Source organism: Ursus arctos, unplaced genomic scaffold (genome assembly GCF_023065955.2).
Source record: "Ursus arctos isolate Adak ecotype North America unplaced genomic scaffold, UrsArc2.0 scaffold_12, whole genome shotgun sequence".
Taxonomy (NCBI): Eukaryota; Metazoa; Chordata; class Mammalia; order Carnivora; family Ursidae; genus Ursus; species Ursus arctos.
The window spans coordinates 55,697,242-55,714,222 of record NW_026622786.1 but is presented as its reverse complement, the minus strand read 5'-3'; the positions used below and the strand labels follow the sequence as shown (position 1 = coordinate 55,714,222).

Here is a 16,981-nt window from a genome sequence, read left to right as displayed (position 1 = left end):
TGATGCTCTATTCAGCAGTTCTTTGGTAGTTCTCACTGAATCCAGTGAACATTTGGATGGAATACCTGGACCTTTTATCAAAATGCAGATGGCATCCCTTACTGGCTTTTAATACACTTTCCTACTTAGTGACCTTGAATTAGAAAAGAAAGACCTTGTTCAGCAACTGTATCTAGAGTTGGTTTAAGAGAATTTTGGCTATATAGTACTCCTATTTCTTTGATGGTTCACTAGTGTACTATTAGTATGACCACCGTGGAAGTGCCGGTTTGGTCATAGCAGAGGGTTTGTGCTAGCATTTTGAGTTGTGATTATATTACATTTTAGGCTAGTTTGAACAAATCACTGGAATTAAAAACATAGAAAATGCCAATATGTTGGGTGGTTACCTTTTGGAGACTCAGATGATTAGTAGGAATCTGGGATTGTCTGTGCATCTTGGGGATTTTCCCCCCAATCTCTCTAAAATCTTCGTCTCTTAATGGAGATGTTCTTTTCCAGCCCAGGATTTTTTTTTTTTTTTTAACACAAAATCAACTTAAGTAATTTGTGTACAATAAAATACTGATTTAAAATATGTAGGTCAGTGAATTCGGACAAATGTATACATCTGTGTAAACAGTAAGTACCCCATTCAAAACTTAGAACATTTCCATCACCCCAAAAAACTCCTTCAAGTCCTTTGCCAGTCAGCTCCTTTCTACCCTGTCAAGGTAAACTAATCTATAACTACAGATTGAACTTCATGTGAATGGAATCATACAGTCTGTAACCTTTTTGGTTTGGTTTCTTTCCCTCAACATACTATTTTTGAGATCAATCCATGTTTTTGTATATTTGTAATTTTTAAATTTTCATTCCTGAGCATTCCGTTTACATTCTATAATTTGCTTATATATTCATCTGTTATTAGACATTTGGATTTTTTTTAGTTCAAGGCTTTTATAAATAAAAATGCTATGAACATTCATATGTAGGTTTTTTGTGAGTTTTCTTAGTAAGTATTTAGGAGCGGAAGTGCTGAGTCATCTGCCAAGTGTATTTTTAACTCTGTAAGAAACTACCAAACAACTTTTCAAAGCGCACGTGCCATTTTGCGTTCCTCCTAGAGATGTTGAGAATTCCAGTTGCTTCATGTCTTTGTCAACACCCAACAGATTGCTTATCTTTCTAGTTTGGAGCCATCCTAGTGGGTATATAATGGTACCTTATTATAGTTTGAATTTGAGTGAAGCCTTTTGATGAAGAATGTTCTTGAGGTTTTCTATAATTTTTTTTTTTTACAGAACTGTAGACAAGTATATGCTAATGGAAAATCATCTTTTGTATTTTAAATTTTTTCTTTAGGTTTCTTTAAAAGGGATTGAAGACTATCATTCAAAATGCCTGAAAATCCTGCTCCAGGTATACTAGATACATACTTCTATCAGTAGATTAATTAATGATTCAAAAATGGAATGTACGATGGGATTAACTTGTGCTCTGATTATCCTTCAAACAAGATAAACTGCAGGTCCTACAAGTTCTTGATCGCCTAAAAATGAAACTGCAGGAGAAGGGAGACACATCGCAGAATGAGAAGCTCTCTCTGTTTTATGAGACACTAAAGAGCCCTCTCTTCAATCAGATACTCACACTTCAGCAGTCCATCAAACAACTGAAAGGGCAGGTAAGTTACTCATCAGGGTTTTACATGTTGGTTTGTTCAAACCAGCAAAGAAACATAGAAGGAGATGGAGACAGAGAAGCTGTCTCTAAATACACTTAATTCAGCAAGAAGACTGTACTGGGACTTGGACCTGTAGGTAGCATTGGCGTGGAGAGTTTAAAAATGTTTATGAGGGGTGCTTGGCTGGCTCACTGTCTGTAGAGCATGCGACTGTTTATGTTGGGGTCTTGAGTTCAAGCCCCACGTTGGGTTTGAAGCCTACTTAAAATGTTTATGATAAATTTTGTGTTTGGTTTTGGAATATAAGTTGTACTTATTTAAATATGTAAAGGTCAGATGCTTTCAGATTTCCCAACATTTTCTTCAAAATATAAAATAGTGTTTAGCTTAAATATATTTTCTTTATGAAGTCTTTTTTTCTAGCAAGAAGTGATCATACCCTTGTAGCATATTATTTACACCTCTCAAATATCAATTATTTATCAAATAATTATCAAGTATTAAATGTCATGGATATTCTGATCAGAAAGTTTTCGGAAGCATTATAACTGATGTTTTAATATTTACCAGTGTTTCCTGTACTACATATAGCATAGTACCTGGACTCTTGCAGTTTCTACATTCATGAGTGTTGAACTATTGGACACATAGCACCTCTTCTTAGAGTAATGTAAATTAATAGTTTTAGCTGTCCTCTTGGTTGCTGTGTTTTGGGGTCAGGGATGGCAACTGATTTTAAATCATCTATTCTAGAAGCTGGGCTTGAATAGTAGCTATCTTATGGATTACTTTTGGGCAGAATTTTAAATGTAATTGGAGATATTGTAGCAGAAATGTTAAGAAAATGAATAAAATCTGGGAAAACAATGTTTTTTGCTGATAAATCAAAATGGCTGCCCATAAATATTTAACAAGTGATTTTTCTTATAACTAAGGATTAAACTCTGCACATATGCCTTTTAGTGAATTTCTTTCTGTAGATCAGAATTCATACCATAATTTTAGCACTTTGCATATTGATGGGCTGCTTTCTGTATTCCCTGGTTGTGGGATGAGTCCTGTAGTGCAACAGTGAATTCTGTTGGTAGCAACAGAACTGGGGAAAGGTCACTACCAATCTGTTACTCTTACTGGAGTAAGAGTGGACTTAAACAACCACTCCATCATAATAGTCTTTTATATTTATGTAGTTTGCAGTTTTTATATGCATAATCATATTTTTATCCATTCAACTGTAAAATCTGGTTTTTTTTTTTTTTTGAGTGTTTCATTGAGTTTCGATGGGTGTTGATTTTTTCTATGAGGTCCTGTTGACATTTTTTTCTTTTTTTTTTTTATTCACTTGAGAGAGAGTGGGTGAGAGAGCGCGAGTGGGGGGGGGGGGCGGTCAGAGTAACAGACTCCCAGCTGATTAGGGAGCCTGCACTGGGGCTCAATCCCAGGACCTTGGGATCAGGACCTGAGCTGAAGGCAGATGCTTAACCGACTGAGCCACCTAGACATGTCCCCCCCCAACCGCCCCCCAACCTTGTTTCTTGATGTTATGTTCATTCTACTGTGGTGGCACTTACATCAGCCAATGATACTTTAAAAATTAACTTCTATTTTCCTAGTCACCATAATTACAGAATTCTCTCCCCCCTTCTTCTTCTTCTTCTCCTTTTTTTTTTTTTTTTTCTATGTTTAAGTGGCTCTGACTTACTTACCTCTAATCTTGGGCAAGTTACTTAACCTGTGTGTCTTAGTTTTCATGTTTGCAAAATGGAATAATAGTATCTCTTAGGGCTGTTGTAAGCAAGAGTTTGGTATAGTACTTTGCTTATTGCAATCATTCAATAAATATTGTTATTATTTTTGTTTAAATTACTTGTGGATCTTTTGTGGCTTTTTACAAAAAATGCAAAAGGGCTCAGTGTCTTACATGTTTATCTGACCGGGTGTATCTGTGTATGTGAAGTGTAATGATCTATTGTACATGCTGTTAACTTGAGGTAATGGTAGGCGGCAGGAAGCAACATATATATTTTTTAAAGATTTATTTTAGAGAGAGAGAGAGAGAGCACGTGAGCTGGGAGAGGACAGAGAAAGAGAGGAGAGGGAGAGAATCTCAAGCAGACTCCATGATCTCACAACCCTGAGATCTTGCCCTAAGCTGAAACTAAGAGTCACTCAGCCACCCAGGTGCCCCAGGAAGCAACACATTTTAACCTATTAAATATTCTGTGTAGTACTAAATAAAAAGATTTGTAGCCTTACAAACACACAGATTCATGTATCTGTGTCTTTTTTTTTTCATGTATAAATATTTAATATGCAAATTATACATGTAATGGGCAAAATAGAATATTTAATACATAGAAATAATTTATTTTCTGTAGGTTTCTGTTGATGATTCTCTTTTGTTTTTCTTTCCAATAGCTCAGCCACATACCTTCAGATTGTTCGGCCAACTTTGATTTTTCTAGGAAAGGTCTGTTGGTGTTTACAGATGGTGCCATTACTAACGGGAATGCGCAAAGACCCTCTAACAACTTGACTGTCTCTGGGTTATTTCCTTGGACTTCTAAGTCAGGAAATGAAGACTTTAACTCAGTCATTCAACAGATGGCTCAGGTAAAGTTATATCTTGTCATGGGAGTATTTAGCTATATTTCTTCTGTTCTAGGTTAAAAAAGAAAATAATACTCTTTAAAAAGAAGAATATGCTCTTTTTGCCTTAAAATTTGCTACTATGTGTGGTTTCCTTGCATTTTTATTTTGTTAGGAGAGATTGATACTATTTTCTAACCTTTGCATTAGAAATTTATTGGCTTAAAATTATGGAAGGAAAATATCTGTGTGGTAAGGAGTTTTTAGACAACTACTCCAATTTGACACATATCTGCACTTGAAAGAGATTCTTATGATTTTGATCATAGGAAAATTGATGTCTGTCGGAAGTGATGAGATTCCTTTGCAGCTGTTTTTAATTTTTTATCAAAACAGAATTAATGGGAGTTAGAGTTAATATGATTCGGAAAATCTTGGAAAATATTTGAGAGTGTACTCCAGTTTTATCCCTGATACCTATTATAAATGAAATAGTCGGATTTTTGGATGTGTTAGTTTTGTGTTTGTTCAACTCACCTTCTAATAAGTGTGTTTAAAAAATGGAAGTTGAGTTTTAAGGTCAAAAAGAATCTGTTTAAGGCGTAATACTTAAATAATCTATACCTCATTCCTTTTTTGACTTTATAGCTCTATCCTCTTAATTTGACTAATAAATATTTTTATGTGATGCTTTTGTTATGTGATTACATTTATGAAGTACTCATGTCGTAAATGTAATTATTAACTAAAGCAATCAAATATTTGTTCATTACACATAGAATCCATTTGAATGGTGGCCTATCCATAATCTTTTGAATTAACCTCATAAAGTGGAATATTAATTCATCACAATGTAATTAAAAACAGGAACCTAACAAATGCAGCTGGTTCTAACTTAGGCTGAACACTAGCATATTTTTGATATCTATTTTGCTTTCCTCATTTAAAAATATATTTTGCATGAAGAGACATATTTTGCATTAGAGAAATTCAGTGTAAAGAGTAATTTAGAATTTACTGTGGAAAAAGTTGTTTTTCTCAGGAATTTTCATCCAGTTTGGTCTTCATCTCATAATGTGAATGAAGTGTGAAAATACCTCTCTGAATCCCTGAGGTTGCAGAACACTGCACACTTCCTCTTGTGTCCTACTGAAAATAATCAAGTGAGAGGATTTCCAGGAATAATTTGTTGCTGAAATGCTGAGTTTTTTTGGATAGAGATGACTTGGGAGAAGCTGTTTTTTGTGTTACAAAAATAGCAATTACAGTTTTTTGGAAAGGGTACAATGGTTAAATGTACTTCCTTGACTTTTTTTTTTATCCCCCTTCATTAGGGCCGGCAAATTGAATATATCGATATAGAACGGCCTTCATCCGGAGGCCTTGGATTCAGTGTGGTGGCCCTTAGGAGTCACAGTCTGGGAGAAGTTGATATCTTTGTGAAGGAAGTGCAGCCAGGGAGTATAGCAGACAGGTGAGGAGGACATTCCTTTTGCATTTTGCTCATCTTTTTATGACAGTTCTGAAAACATTATTCTGAAGAGTGTAAGAAACTAGTAATTAAAACAGCTAACCATATCTGCCTTTAGCAGATATCCTCACGTGTACTTGTGGCAGCAATCTAGTTAGTAGTGCCATTACCCTGTTCTGTAGATGAGAAAGCTGAGTTTAGAGAGGCTCAGTGCTTTACCTGTCGTCACAGAGCTATTGATGCTGGAACCGTGAGCCATGATATGACTCCAAGACAGTCTGATTGGCAAGCTGGTGCACTCTCTATTCCACCATACTCTCCCACGATTGAACATGGTATTTTAGTCAGTAAGACGGAAATACTGAAATTTGCATAAACAACTGTTTTGGTCATATCACACTGTTGATTGTTTCTCTTGTCAATGAAAAACCTCCTCAAATCTATGTGATTCCCCCCTATTGCACTGTGCTGTTGTTTTCGTATCTTAAGGGGTACGTGCAAGCCTTATATGTTGTTTTTATTTGATTTCAGTCCTTTGGTTATTTATTTAACAAGCACGCTGTTTATTACATTACTACTGCCTGTTAAAATAATACCAACAGTAGTGGTTCTATTATAAAAAAGAATTCTGAGCCAATAATAAATTTTGAATTCATGTTCTTCATTCATAGGGGATCAATTCTAGGCTCCCCACCTGAATATTCAGAAATAATGGATTTCCATGACTTTGCACTTTTTTTCTGCCATTTCATGCAGCATTTCCTCAAGTATGTTCTGAGGAACCTTAGCAATGATTAGATGTATTTGTGAAATTCTGTGCTGTTCCTGGAGATTGGGTATACATAATTCAGATAACTATATAGTTTATTGTCCATGTTGGGATAGTTTCGGGATTGAGAGGGGCTTCTGTTAATGACCCAGGTATAGAATGGGACTATTCTGGCAAACCTAGACAGTCCCAGGTGAGCCCGGCCTTAGGGTCACTTACCATTAGTTTACTTCAGGCTATGATGTCTCTTGACAAAAAGCATATTTAACTTTTACTGGCCCAACTTTTCTTCTAATTTTTTAAACTTAAGTTATTATTGGTATATAGTGCATATACCGTAAATGTCACCATTTTAAAGTGTACAATTCAGTAGTTTTTAGTGTATCTTCAATGTTGTGCAGCCTTTTTGTGGTCAGTTCTTATGTCTGGGGTACTCTGTACCAAGTCTGTAATTACACATTGAGGCGAGCATTTTCAAAAAGAGAGATTTGATATATTAGTGTGTAAAGAGCCTTGACCAAGGCTAAGCAGTCAGGTGCCTTTCCAGAGACAGCAGTGCTTACAGAGAAACTTGAGACAGAGTGGGACCTGCAAAGAGCAGAAGGTGTCAGAGGAATAAAGAGACTGTCTTGAGCAGTAGTCCTATGGAGGGAAGGAATACAGCTCCTATCCTTTGAGTGAAGCTGGTATTTACCTGGTGTGGGAGCTTAGTGCAAGAGAGTACGAGAAAGGACTGGAGAGATGTGGGGTCAGTCATGCATGACCTTCTAGGTCATGTTAAATTGTTTTCATGATCAGTTCTTCCTTTCTCCTGAGGACTTTCCACATAGAATTGTGTTTTTTTAGGAGCTTACCTAAGACCCATTGGCTGTCAAAGTAATGGGAATCCATTATTTTTGAATGTTGCAACGGAGAGACAAGAACTTATCTCCCCTTAAATGAAAAATATGAATTTAATATACACAACAGCATATGGGAGTTAAATTATAAATAATAATAGCAGTAAAACTAATTCTGTTCAACTTTAGAATACATCAAAATCATATTTTCCAAGAGATTTCTCTTCTCTACAATTTGTTTATCTGGGGTTGAGGTTATATTCCCTGAGCAGATTCTAACTGGAAGGAAATTCAGGGTTCTTGCAGTCTATTGGGTGGGGGCTGGGGGGAGGTAGACCAAAATAGATTGATTTCCAGAAAGTAGAAGATTTTAATGTGAGTAAATTAAGAACTTATACTATGAGTTACATCAGGGTTGAAAAGATTCAAGAGTATCTCATTCATTTGGGATTAATTAAGAAATTTTCCTTAATGAACAAGCTGCGAATAGGAATTCAGGTGAAGAAGTCAGAGAAAGAAGGACATTGGAAATGAGAAAATGGAAATGATTTCTGGTTTTGTTCCATAGTGGTCATATTTAAAAACAAATGTTTCTTTAGGACTCAAGAAAGGTTCACAAGCAACATTCTCAATTTATAAAATATATATTTCAAAATTATGAAAGTAATACATACACATAATAGGAAATTATAAAATATATAGAAATATAATAAGCGAACTCTAGAACTTTGACTACCCTAAGACAACTAGGAAATACATTAGAATATTTTCTTTTTATAAGGAAAGGTCATGGAGCATATACAGTTTTATATCCTTATCTCAACATAATAAGCCTTTCCTAATATTAATAAAAGGATGTATAAGCAACATTTTTATTTTATTTTTTCTAAAGAGAGCACAGGAGCAAATGAGGGGTGGGGGAGGAGGGACAGAGGGAGAGGGAGAGAGGAAATCCCAAGCTGGCTCCATGCCCAGTGTGAGCCTGATGCAAGGCTTGACCCCACGACCCTGAGATAAGACTGGAGCCGAAAGAGTCAGACACTCAACTGACTGAGCTATCCTAGCTCTGTCAGCAGCATAGTTAGTATAAATGAATATTCAGTGAGTGGTAGATGAGAGATTCAGAGCACTGTGATAATGAGGTAAGTGATGGGGAGGGTCGGGGAGAGAGGGAGACTCAGCCAGATCGCAGAAGGTGGATTGATTTGGCTGAGTAGAGTCAGAAGGGCATCAGCGATGGAGGAAACCATCTACACAGGAGTGGGGAATGCCAGACATGTTTGAGTGGGAAAGAGTAGATCAGAATAGTTGGAAAAGGGGTTTATGTGGGGGAGGGAGCCAAGTTGGAAGGAGTACGTGGGGACCAAATGGCCTTTGAATACCAACCAATTTACACTGTGTCCTTGAGCCCAGAAGTTACCAAATTGTGGGGGCACCTGGCTGGCTTAGTTTGTAGAGCATGCAACTCTTGATCTTGGGCTTGTAAATTTGAGCCCCATGTTGGGTGTGGATTACTTAAAAATAAAATCTTAAAAAAAAAAAAAAGTTACCAGGGGCACCTGGGTGTCTCAGTTGGTTAAGCATTAGACTCTTGATTTCGGCTCAAGTCATGATCTCAGGGTCGTGGGATTGAGCCTTGTGTCAGGCTCCTTGCTCAGCAGGTAGTCTGCTAGAGATCTCCCTCTTCCTCTCTCTCTCCCCCCACTTTTGCTCGCTCTCTCTCTAAAATAAATAAATCCTTAAAAAAAAAAAAAAGTGACCAAATTCTGATCCATGACAAAGTTTTGCTGAGTCTGCTGTGACCTGAGAAATATAAGGACAATTTAATGGAATTTTCATAATTCTAAATTTATGAATTAGATCAATCCCTTCTCAGGGAGATTTTGTGTTTTGAAGGTTAATAATGTTCATTTGTGAAACTATGATGACACGAGTTTGTTTTCTTTCCTCTGGCGCTCTTCTTATTGGTCAGTAATCACAAATAATCATTATACATTTTCAAGTTGGGTGATACCAGCATAAAGAGAGCCTAGCAAAATAAACCTTGAGAAATTTTGGAAGTTCGGTTTTAGGCATTAGATAAGGATCTCCACTGGATGGTTGACATGGGGAATGGAAAAAGATGGGTGGAGGCAACAGAGATAAAGAGGGGTAAGAAGGAATTGAGGGGTGATGATGGAGAAATGGGAAGAGGAGGAGTGGTGTCAGGGAGATAACTCATGTGTAAACCAGAGTAAATCCTACTAAAGTGAATATGCTTCAGAGCCAGCTAAAATAAGATGCTAAGCTTGTCCAGGCTTTGATTTCTTGCTTGTAAAATGTAACTACTTTTAAAAATTTTATTTATTGTATTTTATTTTTAATTTTACTTTTTTAAATTTTAATTTAGAGAGAGAGAGTGTAAGTGGAGGGAGGAAGAGGGACAAGCAGACCCCATGCTGAGTGCGGGGCCTGACGTGGGGCCGGACGCAGGGCTCGATCTCAGGACCCTGAGACCATGACCTGAGCTGAAATCAAGAGTCAGATGCTCAGCTGACTGAGCCACCCAGGCGCCGCTGTCACTAAGTAGGAGGTGGTTGTGAGGATTAAATGAGATAATGCCTGTAAGCCATCTAGCACAGTACGTGCCTTCTAACAAGTGCTCAGTAAATATTAACTATAATAGTGGGTTTTTTTCCTGAAGGTTTCGCTAATTTTTTTTAAAAATAGTTCTTTTTTACCTTGGTTAGCAGTTGGGTGGTTGGAGATTGGGACAGAGAGAAGGGCTTAAATACAGATTTAGAAGTAACATCCGTTATTTTCAAAGAGAGTTTGGCCTAACAGTTGACAGATGTCGGAGAAGCAAAGGATGACCGAGACAGGATGACTCTGCTGGAGAGGAGGTTATCGGTGAACGTGAGGATACAGTTACCCCAGTGTGGTGTATGCTGAAGTCAGGTTGGAAGGGGTTCAGGAGTATAGGATTTGTGCAGTAATGGCAGCTCTGTTCTTATTTGCAAAACCTTGGCAGTGGGGCCCCACACATTGTTTTTGCTTGTTTTTCTAGCCAAAAATGGTTGTCTGTGTGTGTGTGTGTGTGTGTGTGTGTGTGCACATGCACACATTTAGGGATGCACCACTTAATTGGTTAATTAGCTAACAAGCGCTTTGGTGAAAAGCGCTCTGAAGAGCTCTGTCATACAATTATTTGAATAAATGCACTAAGTGAAGTCGTGCCATAAGAAATAAACTGCTTCACTTGAATGAAAGATTTTTTTTAAATGATGCTATTGTATCACTTACAATAGAATTTTCTTATTATATCAAGGGATCAAAGATTAAGGGAAAATGACCAGATATTGGCTATTAATCACACCCCACTGGATCAGAACATTTCCCATCAGCAAGCAATTGCGTTATTACAGCAAACCACTGGATCTTTGCGTCTGGTCGTGGCCAGGGAACCGGTCCGCACAAAAAGCAGGACTTCTGCCAGCCTCACTGATACAACTCTGCCTGAAACAGTGAGTTACAAATTTGGAAAAAAAACTTAATTTTGAATTATGCTCCTGATTTTAAGAAGTATAAAGACATTTAGAAGGTGTTATTTTCATTGTCATACTTTAGGAAAGATGATCCCATCTCTAAATACAGGATTAGCATATTAAACAAGATACTGTACAGAGGATTCTGTTTTGCTTTTTGAATGTTCTGTCTTTCTTCTTATTTAAGATTATTATTTAACGTAGCAGGCGAATTGTTGTGTTATGCGTAAGTTATTTTGTGATGGAAAAAGTCTCATGTTCCTTGGTGATATAGGCAGTTCCTTAATTAAGCTGAGACTTTTTATTAGAGATTTACTGTTGAGAATCTTAAGTAAGATTTAGTTATTTATTGCAAAAACATTATTTTTGTAAATTATATTGGGTGTTTATGACTAGATTATTGACCCTGCAAAATTATACAAGTTTTCCATTTCATATAAACATGTATACTGAGCAATTTAAAAGAATAAAAGCATATATCTCTTTTGGGAGTCTTTCAACTTGGTTTATAACGTTTTACAGATTTTGGCCTCCATCTTCAGAATGCAAGCTAATAAATCTTATTTTCTTATAACACTAAGTGCTAGCTGATTAATTTTCATTCATTGGGACAAAAGAAACAATAGACCGTCTGGGTACAGTACAAGGTCACAACACAAATTAACGTATAGACATTTTCCCTGTTGTAATCAGTGATATTTATACAGCACAATTTACATAATAAATACAGTGAACAGGGTGGGAAAATGTTTTGCATAGTGGTTAAGAACAAGGGCTCTGGAGCCAGGCTAAGGTGGGTTCAAGTCCCGTTCTTCCACTTCCTAGCTGCGTCGTATCAGGAAGGTTCCTTGGCTCCTCGACTCCTCAGTTTCTTCTGCTTTTCCTTGGAGCTAGTAACAGTGTCCATTCACAGAGATAATATGCGGGTTAAATGAGAGTGCATGTGAAGAGCTAAGCACAGTGCCTGGTGCAGAAATATACACTCTATGAATATTAGCTGTGATCATTAATTCAGGCATATTTTAGCAAATCTTGGTACATCCCACATATTGTTCCAGTCCTGAATTGATTATATATCCCAACATTCCTGGTTATTTTAGCCTTGCATAGTAACTGTCCAACTTAGTATAATAGTAAAACCAGTAAGTATACCCTATTGAGCTTGAGGTGGAGAATTTTGTTCTGCAGTTAGATTATGTGAATTTAATTCACATTTTTTTTTAAGATTTTTAAATTTATTTGGGGGGAGAGAGCAGGTGGGGAGGAGGGGCAGAGGGAGAGAGAGAGAGTCTAAGCAGAGTCCCCGCTGAGCACAGAGCCCGAGGCTTGATCTTCACTACCCTGAGATCATGACCTGAGCTGAAATCTGGAGTTGGATGCTTAACCAACTGAGCCACCCAGGCGCCCCTAATGTACATTTCTGATAGAAGCCTACTGGTTAGAGGAAAAATGCTTACATCTCTCAGTCTGATTCGTATATCATGTCTTCATTCGGGCCTACCTTTCCTTTCCTGCAGAAGAGCCTGCTTAATTAGTCTCTTTACCTTGTGTCCTCAGCATTTCATCCTTCATATTGCTGCCAGATTAATTTTCCTAAACCACTGCTTTTTTCCTGTCCTTCCATTTTTTTTCCTAAAGATTTTATTTACTTGTCAGAGAGGGCGAGCACAAGGGAGGGGAGCGGCAGGCAGAGGGAGAAGCCGACTACCTGCTGAGCAAGGAGCCTGATGCAGAACTCAATCCCAGGACCCTGGGATCATGACCTGAGCCGAAAGCAGACCCTTAACTGACTGAGCCACCCAGATATCCCTGTCCTTCCTTTTTAAAACCTTCAGTTATTCCTTTTGCTTATCCAGTTAAGTAAATCCAATCTTTTGACCAAATCTTTGACTCATTCTGTTACTTGGCTTCACTTTGCTCTTATATTTCCCTTTTCCTTGAATGTGTTTCTTTTTCTCCCCATACTGCAATTAAAATGCAACCTTTTCCTCACAGCTTTCCATAATTCTTCATTGGATTTGACCTCTTATCTCTGCCTCCCACCCCCCCAATCTTTATAATATTTTGAGATTCAATTCAGGTAAACACATATTTATTCGTTCCTCCTGTGTGCTGGGCATCATGCTAGATATTGGGTACAGACTGAAGAATGAGGTGACATGTCTCTGTCCTCTTCAAGCTATGTATCTTATTCAGTATTCTGTCTCATATTTTAATTATTTGTGCTTTAGATTATCTTTCTACTGGATTATAAGATTCTCAAGGGCAGGGACCATCTGATCATTCCTAGCCTCTAGGAAGTTGCCCTGATTACTTGTAGGCATGTTCATTTTGTGATATGTCTTTTACTTTAATAATTATTGGAAATTATTGGAAAGCTAAGCATCTGTGTTTCACTAACATGTCTGCTTTTATTTGCCATTAATTTGTAGGTTCATTGGGGCCATATTGAAGATGTTGAGCTCATTAATGATGGCTCTGGATTAGGTTTTGGAATAGTTGGAGGAAAATCAAGTGGCGTGGTTGTGAGGACGATCGTTCCTGGAGGATTAGCGGATCGAGTAAGTTGACTTGTTTGTTCCCATTTTGGTGTCATACGGTTTAAATTGTATGGTTTGAAATGTAATTTTACAACATCGGTTACTAGGATATATGATTCCATGACTAGAATTTAAATATTGCTAAAAAAACTTTTATTCCCATAAATGTTAATATACACTCACTTGGCTTTATTTGAAACATTTCCTAAGTCAACTTTTTTTTTTTTTTTTTGGCTTGTGGTTGACAGTCTTTTTGAGTCCATCAGAGAACAATATTTTTTGTTGAAGAGTTGTTAATAGGTATTGTATTTTGAATATGTGTATTCTCTCCCAGTGTATCTTTCAAGGACTTAAATGCTAAACTCAGAAGGTACAGTGATTATAAACATTTGTCCCAATATTGTATGTGGTAGATTTCATTTGAATTACAGTTTTCTGGTATTATAAGCCAAATGACTACACTTCATTATTTAGCAGTGTTTAAACTGAAAGTGGGTCTTTTTTTTTTTTTTTTTCCAAACAAGGCTCCATACCTAACATGGGGCTTCGGTTTACAACCATGAGATCAAGAGTCACATGTTCCACTGAGTGAGCCAGCCAGATGCCCTGGAAAGTGGGCCATTTTAAAACTTACGAACTATTTCTGCTTAGTTTTACATTAAAGAAAATGTTAAACATTGCATTTAGTTTTTAGAAAATAGTTTAGAAATTTGGTTATGATGCCACTTAGTAGTGAGCCCATAGTATATGAACTGTCCATGAGAACCAGAATAATATGTAAATTTCACTAAGTGATGTTCAGTTACCTACAAATGTATCCCTTCTAATAAGCATAAGTAAAAATGGACTTGCCTTGCAAATGCAGCTTTGAGGTAAATTCCTCAGCCCCCCATTTCTGTTCAAAGGTTGTTCCATCTTTACACAAACTGTGGAGCTGCTAATATGCCTATTTTCAGCCTCCACTTGTATTTAGAGAAGCTGCTCTCAGTTTGCTTTGTGGGGCTCCCTGAGACTCTTGCAGGGGACCTATGGGATTAAGACAAGGAAATGGCATCAAATCATGCCAGTGGTCACTGCATTCTTCACTGTGTGGTTGCAACAAAGAGGAAAAATTAAAGTCAGTCTTACTTAAGAAAGTGCAGCAAAAAATTGTTATTTCTAGCAAACTTTGACATTGAAGTGCTTGTCTTTTTAATATTGTGTGACAAAATGGGACGCACCATACAGCACTTCTGCCACATCCTGAATTATGATAGTTGGTTTGAGAAAAATATTTGTGAGACAAACGAGCCACTTTTTTATTTGGAAAACATTTAAATTTTAAAATTTTTGCTCTCATTCAAAAACGTTTTTGAAATATGACATACAGTGTTTGAGTTTTAGCCGTACAACATGATTCGATGTTTGTTTATGCTGTGAAATGACCACCACAGTAGTCTGGTTGACATCCATCACCACACATAGTTGTGTTTTTTTCTTGTGATGAGAATATTTAAGATCTACTATCTTAGCAACTTTCATATATACAATACAGTATTGTTAACTGTAGTCACCACACTGTACATTATATCCCAATGACTTAGTTATTTTATAACTGGAAATTTGTCCCTCTTGACCATTTTCACACACATTTTGCCCATCTCCTACCCCTGCCCCCCAACTTCTGGCAACCACCAGTCTGGAATAGCATTTTTATTTTTGAAAGAATAATTGACAGAAAAATTATGGTTATTCAGAGTTGGGTGCTTGGCAGACATTTCTTTGAAAATGAATGAAGCAAGCCTGTCACTTCAAGGAAAACAACTGACAGCATTTGTGGGTGATGATAAAATTTGAACTTTCAAGCAAAAATTAGAATTCTGGAAAAGTGTTTTACCACAAGCTTGACATTTTCCAATATTTAAAGACTTTTCTGATTAGATTATTGCTGATATTAATATGATTTTTAAAATATTATAATATGAAATATGTCAATATTTGGAAGATCTGCCTGAGTCTATGGACCTATATTTTCTGAAGACCAGTGTGTGATACAGCAACATATAGGGAAAAGGTCCACTCAGGATTCAGGATTGATCAATAGATTTTAATGAAACAGTATTTGAAAGTTTGTTGGTGAAGTTGCAGATTCCACATTGCAACTAATCTTTCAGAAACCACAACTTGTCAAGTTTTGGTGTGTTATCAAGCAAGAGTGGACTCGAACTGCTATTAAAATACTCCTCCATGTTCCAACTATGTATCTAACTGAGGCCAGATTTTCTTTATATACTGCAGCCACAACAACATATTGCAACGTACTGAATGCTAACGCAGATGTGCAAAACCAGTTGTCTTCTTTTAAGCCAGATATTAAAGATATTTCCAAAAATATTTTAAAATACCACTCTTCTCACGACTTTGTTGTAGAAAATATAGCTTTGATTTTCAAAATAAAGAGTGTATAGCGCCTGGGTGGCTCAGTCAGTTAAGCATCTGTCTTCAGCTCAGGTCATGATCCCAGCGTCCTGGGATCGAGTTCCGCTTTGGGCTCCCTGCTTTGCGGGGAGCCTGCTTCACCCTCTGCCTCCCTCCTTCTCTCTCTCTCTCTCTCTTTCTGTCTCTCATGAATAAATAAATTTTTAAAAAGTGTATGCATCAATAGATAGAAATATATATTAGTATATTAAATGTATTAAGTATTTTTAAAATTTCTTCTGTGCTATTTCTTTTTTTTTTTTTCTTAAAGATTTTATTTTTTCATTTGAGAGGGAGAGAGACAGAGCACAAGCAGGGGACGAGGCAGAGGGAGACGGAGAAGCAGACTCCCCACTGAGCAGGGAGCCTGATGTGGGGCTTGATCCCAGGACCTGGAGATCATGACCTAAGCCGAAGGCAGATGCCCAACCATCTGAACCACCCAGGCACCCCTGTGCTATTTTCTAATTCAGTAGATAACAACAGAGAGAACCAAATAAACAAAAGCTCTTTGAGATTCTCAGTAATTTTTGAGATATAATTGATATACAATAAACCAAACCACACATAGGTAAAGTATACAGTTTAATAAATTTGATACATGTTTACTGGCAAGTTAAAATGTGTAGGGCTGGTTAGCAGGGTAGAAACTCAGGCAAGAGTTGATATTGCAGTCTGGACTTTGAAATTTGTAGGGCTGGCTGGCAAGATTTCTTAGGAAACTCAGGTGGGATTTCTGTTACCATCTTAAGGAAGAATTCCTTTTTCTCAAGGAAATCTCAGTTTTTGCTCTTAAAGTCTTCAACTGATTTGATGGAGCCCCTCCCCAGCCTACTCATGTTATCAAGGGTAATGTTCTTAAAGTCAGCCAGTTGTAAATGTTAACCATATCAGCAAAATACTTTCACAGTAACATCTAGACTAGTGTTTCACCAAAAAACTGGGTACCATAGCCTAGCAAAGGTAACACATAAACTAACCATCATACAATCTGTCTCCTCAATGAGGAAAATGAACATATCCATCACCCACAAAAGTTTCCTGTGCATCTTTGTAATGCCCATTTCCCTATCCTCAATAATTAAGAGTGTGAAGTGTCTTTGAGGCCAAAACGCCTGAGACC

General features: G+C 37.1%; 1 protein-coding gene across 4 annotated transcripts in view; it reads left to right on the top strand.

The window, feature by feature from the left end:
* PATJ (PATJ crumbs cell polarity complex component) overlaps positions 1-16,981 on the top strand; it is a 336,460-nt gene that overhangs the window by 10,695 nt on the left and 308,784 nt on the right. For all 4 annotated transcript variants that reach the window (XM_048220189.2, XM_026497951.4, XM_026497952.4 and 1 more), the window contains exons 2-7: positions 1,348-1,404; positions 1,503-1,669; positions 4,088-4,282; positions 5,593-5,732; positions 10,645-10,840; positions 13,294-13,422. In XM_048220189.2, coding sequence (XP_048076146.1) covers positions 1,383-1,404; positions 1,503-1,669; positions 4,088-4,282; positions 5,593-5,732; positions 10,645-10,840; positions 13,294-13,422 — 849 coding nt within the window. In that variant the 5' untranslated portion in view covers positions 1,348-1,382. The remainder of the gene's footprint in view (positions 1-1,347; positions 1,405-1,502; positions 1,670-4,087; positions 4,283-5,592; positions 5,733-10,644; positions 10,841-13,293; positions 13,423-16,981) is intronic.